The 6,000-nt window shown below is 44.7% G+C and overlaps 2 protein-coding genes across 2 annotated transcripts in view; one reads left to right on the forward strand and one right to left on the reverse strand.

Moving 5' to 3' along the window:
• mfsd8l2 (major facilitator superfamily domain containing 8-like 2) overlaps positions 1–557 on the reverse strand; it is a 24,272-nt gene extending 23,715 nt beyond the window's left edge. Inside the window, exons 1-2 of the mRNA XM_078173191.1 lie at positions 429–557; positions 251–337 (exon numbers count right to left, since the gene is read on the reverse strand). The gene's annotated coding sequence lies outside the window, so the exon portion shown is untranslated. The remainder of the gene's footprint in view (positions 1–250; positions 338–428) is intronic.
• kcnmb3 (potassium calcium-activated channel subfamily M regulatory beta subunit 3) lies at positions 462–6,000 on the forward strand. Its single transcript, XM_078173192.1, has 4 exons — positions 462–547; positions 3,663–3,869; positions 4,728–4,902; positions 5,514–6,000. Exons 1-4 carry the CDS (start codon positions 462–464, stop codon positions 5,880–5,882), a joined length of 837 nt encoding a protein of 278 aa, XP_078029318.1. The 3' UTR covers positions 5,883–6,000.

Genomic DNA, 6,000 nt, shown 5'->3' on the forward strand with positions numbered 1-6,000 from the left:
CAACTTTTTCACTTGCAACAACACACAACTGCAACTTTTCCTTCTGACTAACATGCACTGTCAGAGTGCTGTTTCCTCTCGAGTAAAAAGTTAATAGTGAAGACGGGATTCATTCAGGTTTTCCATGGCAAATTACTACATGCAGCTGAGGCTCACGGGCCCACTGAGATGCTATTAGCATCCTACCTGCCTTACCTGTGGTTGTTTCTATAGAAACACACATGAGAGAGGAAGGTGTTGTTGCACTCACCTTTGAGCCTTGGTAAACAACAGGAAGTCCCCCAGTGAATAAACTGCAATCTGGTCCACTCAGTCAGTCACCGCGCTTCACTGGAGCCTGTTGGGGACACACACTGATCAGCTGTTGACAGAGGGACATTTGACTTTCATATAGAGCGGAGCTTATTAGGTGGATATACTGTACATACTGGGAGGTGGCTGAGACAGAGATAGGAGTGGGCATGTTCTTGAACACAGCTTCTCCCCGGAGGTCGTTCACCATTCCCATTAACATCAACCTGCAGGGTGCTCGCAGGCGGCAGACACGGTAAGAGAAGACGATCGACTGGGCCGGGCAGCTTTGAAAACACTGTTGGGAGATCATTAGGTGAAGTTTAAACAAAGCCTCACATTCAGATCTCCAACTCTTTGGCACATCTGAGCAGGATTAGACACACTGTATGTGTCTGGAAAGCCAAATGTAGATCTGTAACTAAAATCCATAAATATTGCATTAAAGAAACCCTCCACAGATTTTGCTTATCAAGGTCAGTTTACACGGCACTAAGAGAGCTACTTTAAAAACAGTTGTATTATGAATTTGTGGCTCTGGAAGGAGCTATCTGACGAAATAATACTTGATAAGGTCATCAGGGTTCTCACTTTGGCCTTGAAAACTTAAAGGGGACCTATTAAGCTCATATTCAGGTTCATACTTGTATTTTGGGGTTCTACTGTAACATGTTTATATACTTTATTGTCACAAAATGCTGTCTGTGCAGGAACACGTACTCACTCTCTGTCTGAGACGCTCTGTTTTAGTGCCTGTCTCTTTAAGGTCCCCTCCTGAAAAGACCTGGTAGGTTCTGATTGGTCAGGCTTTGTGGGCCCTCCTTATGTCAGTTCCTCTGCACCTTCACTGTAGCCACAAAGGGATGATGTTTTTCTGTAGGCCGACGCGGAAGTTAGCATCACACTAGATTCCTTGACGAAAAGCCTATGGGATTTTTGGATTATTGCCGAAAACAAGCTCTGTGGCAAACAAATGTTTATGATATGCTTTGTTCAGCAAGATAAGCTTCACAAATGAACACCACTTTTATGATTACTGAAGCCTAAATACCATCGCCAAAAGTAAAAAAGTTAATGTTAGGCTATAAATGAACTACACTATGGTCACGTCAGGGGAACATCCCTGACGTTAGCATGTAGTAGCAGTGTAGGCTACATAATGTTAATGACCAAATAAAGACATCCATCACGAGCTGACGTCAGCTTGTTGGCAAAGTAGAAAAATCATTTGGAAACAGAGTAATCAGAACAGTCTGGAGCCTGAGGCTTTCGCTCACAGGGATTACTTTTATATATGTTTACGTCATTATTTGAAACTTAAGCCACGTTTAATATGAACACCCATCACTAACATCACTACAGAAAAGCATAACAGGAAGTCTGTGTTATGAAATGGGGTTGTGAAGTTTGTAAGACATACGCTATAAAGAATTATGGGAAATGTAGGATTATGTGTTTATGGAGATTGTAATGTTCAGTACATCACTGTTGTTAGAGCTCTGATTCTCTGCCTGAGCTCCAGTGGGCCTGTCCTAACCTGCCAGGCTATAATTTCTCAATATTCCCATGGGCTTGAATCGGGTTGGGTTCTCGCCAATTTACCGTTTTTTGTTTGTTTAGTTTCTTAGTTTTGAAAATGAAACTGGCAGTTCTCGTGTGCAAATAGCAAAAGTTTCAGTTGACTGAACCAAGAGGGAAAGAGAGAGAGAACTGCAACTGAGGGAGGGAAAGTGGCAGTACAACGGAGCAACATGTCAGCCCTTAGCTTGTAATCAATGTTTTAATATTAACTCCAAATCTGAAGCCATGGTTCTCTGCTGGAAAACGGTGGATTGCCCTCTGCGGGTTGGGAGAGAGTTTCTGCCTTAAGCGAGGGCGTTCAAGTATCTCTGGGTCTTGTTCACGAGTGAGGGTAGAATGGAGTGTGAGATAGATCGGCAGTTTGGCGCGGCTTCTGCAGTGATGCAGGCATTGCGCCAGTCCGTCTTTTTACTGGTCCATCTACGTCCCAACCCTCACTTATGGTCATGAGCTCTGGGTACTGACCAAAAGAATGAGACAAGTGGCCGAAATGAGTTTCCTCCGTGGGGTGGCCCGGCTCAGCCTTAGAGATAGGGTAAGGAGCTTGCACATTTCGGAGGGATCTTGGAGTAGAGCTGCTGCTCCTTCGCATTGAAAGGGGTCAGTTGAGGTGGTTCGGGCATCCCATCAGGATGCCTCCTGGGCACCTCCCGTTAGAGGTGTTCTGGATATGTCCCACTAGTAGGAGGCCCCGGGGCAGACCCAGAATATGTTGGAGGGATTACATATCTCATCTGGCCTGGGAACACCTTGGGGTCCCCCAGGTTAGGGACGTCTGGGGTGCTTTGCCCGGCCTGCTGCCCCCGCGACCCGGCCTTGGATAAGCGGATGAAAATGGATGCATGGACATTAAAAAATATATATTATAATATATAAAATAAAATATATGTTTAACAGTAGAAATTTGGGTTTGTAACAGAGCTCAGGCCCAAAATTGCTGCCGTGGTTCAGGCTCCGTCGAGTTTATGTTGGGTTTGGCCTGATTTTTTGGAGGCCCGATCAAAGCTCTGACTGTAATAACTTTGTTGATCCCCTGACTTTCCATCTTGCGCCATCATCTGGCTGCTAATGACATTCTATCAGCCTCAGCTATACAATGTGTTTAGTGCTAAGTAGCATGCTAACGTGCTAAACTAAGAATGTGAACATGGTAACATTTAACATCAGTGTGTTAGTACAGCCTCACAGAGCTGTTAGCATGGCTGTTTTAATTTGTCTCTCTTTAATTTCCCCTTTAAAGTGTATCTCATCTTGAAACATCACAGACTGACTTCTGTCTTTATAGTGTTACTAATAAATGTAGTTAAAGCACTAGTTTTGACTGGTTAAATCTTTATGACGGCTCTTTTGTGCAATGCTAAATGAACAAAAAGAGAAAACATTGGGGAAGATGTTTAAAATATTACATAGCCACATGAGCTGCTTTCATCTGAGACCACAGCTTAAACTTAAATCTTTGAACTGGTGCGAACATGTGTTTTTATTTCAAAAGTCTAAATCTGTTCAGTTTCAGCCCTGAAGGGGAATCGTGTAATTTGAAAGAATAGAAAATTTATCAAATGAACCAAATAGATTTATGAGCAGAACATACTTTAAGCCCTGAGGGGGGATTGTGCAGTTTGAAGAACAGAAAATTAATCAAACGAACCAAATCAATTTATGAGTCGAACATGAAATTTTTTGATGCATCGACTCAAAAATCTAATTTTTATCACTGCTGGATTAAATCGTTACATCCCCAGCGTCCATGTATCCATGTGTGTGTTTGTGTGTTTGTATGACAGACACAGGGAGCCCTTTCACACAGCCGCAGCGCAGGAGTACGAGTGGAGCAGAGGGGTGAATGGGCGTGGAGGGCAGCAGCGAGCTCGGACCCAGATGCCGGTGTCAAGTGTCGGGGAGGACAGAGCCATCCTGCTGGGCTTCGCCATGATGGCCTTCTCTGTGCTCATGTTCTTTGTGGTCGGCTTCACGATGGTCAAACCTTATGTTAACAGGTACACTGTAGTTTGTCTGCTGATGGTAGAAGGGACATCACATGACAGACAGTATGACTTGTGTGTGATTTTTAAGAATACAATTAGGGCTGCATTAGCACAAAACAAAGTACAGATGAGGACATGGTCAGAAATAAAATGGATGTGTGTGTTCAACCATCCTAAAGGTGTAAAGATGTCAACCTGCTAGTGACACTAAAAGAAAAGTCAGGGCTTATTGTCGAGGTATTTCAGGTCTGGACCAAAGTTTTAGACTGACTGTCAGACTGACATTGCCATCCTCTGGCATGGCTAAAATAACTTTTAAGTTAGACATATTAATAGGTAATAAGTAAAAAATACTCAAGGTATGTCAAAGCAATCTACTTTCCTGGCTGCAATTGTCTACTATAACAATTGGGTTGATTCCCAACTGGTCCAGCCATGAGGTCCAGATTTCTCCTTAGTCATTAGTTCGAGGTCCACACAGCTCAGTGTGTTCAGCGTCATACTTGCATTTGGCCATGTCACTGAGCTAGTTTGCTGTCTCTGTCAATTAGCTTTCCACTCGTCACTCACTCTACAGCAGGGAACAGCACTTCAAAGTAGAAGCTCTGTGCCGGACATTCATTGTACCCCCCAAAAATTGTTTTTACAAAGTTGACACGTTTGCGAGTCACTTGCGGTCCATTCAGAATGGACCCAGGACCCACTTTTGGACCAGGATCGACAAGTTGGGAACCACTGTACTATAAGATGTTCTACAATATAGTCCTCACATCAGAGATCTAAGAAGAAACAATTCTTGCCTTTTCAGTGCGGTTTAGACACAAGACTTGGAAGCCCTGGGTACATCAACATTGTCCTCTTGTTTTCCAGTAATTGGGAGGAGGAGGCCAGCTGTGTGCTGCTGCAGGCCGACGTCCTAGACGAGTGGGTGGACTGCAGAGGTGTGAGCACCGTGCCTTGCCTCAGGGTGACGGTTAACCTCACGGACTCCAATCACAGGGCTTTTCTCCACTTTGACGAGGAGTCGGTCCTCCTCGCTCCTGAGGTAGGGATTTATGTCAGTACATTCCAGGTTTTTAAGTCTTACGTTACGGCTTTAGGAGCTTTGGGTTTGCTTCACACCCGGTGTGGCTTGTCGACTGTAAGGGAGCAACACCTGCAGGATGCTCCAGGCCCTCGAGGAGTGGATTTCAGCATGACGACTTAAAGTCTATGTGCCACAGCTGACAAGTAGGACCACTCGGTGTAGCAGATGTTTCTCAGGACTCACAGTCATCCATGTTTTCATATTAGACATGTAAGCAGGGACTTGAGAAAGCACCCGAGAAAGAAGTGGAGGCAGAAAGCTGCACCGAACTAGCTGACAGGATGGAAAACTGCTCTGAATCCTGCACCCCTGTGAATAAGCCAGCAGATATTATTAGGAGATGCTCTCATGCTGCACTCCTGTTCCATTCAGAGGAATTATATGAAACATTTTTCAGTAGCAGTGCGGCACACAGAGGCTAGAGAGGGCTGTTATTTTTTTAACAGACAAAATACTGAATCAAAAAAGAACCTTGCAGCTCGTCTCACTGATTGCAATCAGCGCTGCCAACTGTAATAAGCCTGTCACTTGATAAAAATTACACTTGAATCATATCTCTTCTCTCCCAGTGTTTCTACATACCCAAATGTCGCATGGACAGAACTGAACTTCAGGATGAGGTCCTGAAAGTGAAAAACAGCTTGGACACTAAACTGGGGAGCACTGCATCTTGCTTCAGCGACCGCACAAGGCACCCCAGGGACGTCATCCTGAGCAGGAAGTACACCTTTAAGAAGGCCCTATTTGCGTTACTGTGGCCCGGTCTGATGCTGGGTGGTGGGGCTCTGCTGGTGGGCCTTGTGAAGCTGACACAGTGCTTAGCCCATCTTTCCTCTGAGATGTGCTGTGAGACTGCAGCAGGCAGGCTGACATCAAGATACACTCAGGGCAAACTGTACAGACTCCTCCGCAGGTCCAGCATGCAGTCTCCTTCATGACATATCCAACAATTGTGCTGCAACATGCCAAAAATCCCTTTTGAAAACATGTAACTGGTACATAATATGAATCAGGGCTGGTATGTATAAAGCAGAGTAAAATTCTGGTCTTGAAGTG

This window comes from Epinephelus lanceolatus, chromosome 12, assembly GCF_041903045.1.
Source record: "Epinephelus lanceolatus isolate andai-2023 chromosome 12, ASM4190304v1, whole genome shotgun sequence".
NCBI lineage: Eukaryota > Metazoa > Chordata > Actinopteri > Perciformes > Serranidae > Epinephelus > Epinephelus lanceolatus.

What these genes read in the sequence shown, in the direction of transcription:
- kcnmb3 (XM_078173192.1), top strand. Translation starts at nt 462, where the DNA reads ATGTTCTTGAACACAGCTTCTCCCCGGAGGTCGTTCACCATTCCCATT. An exon ending in GCTCGCAGGCGGCAGACACG is followed by an intron (nt 548 to 3,662) that starts GTAAGAGAAGAC and finishes TGACAGACACAG; the next exon opens with GGAGCCCTTTCACACAGCCG. An exon ending in GTCAAACCTTATGTTAACAG is followed by an intron (nt 3,870 to 4,727) that starts GTACACTGTAGT and finishes CTTGTTTTCCAG; the next exon opens with TAATTGGGAGGAGGAGGCCA.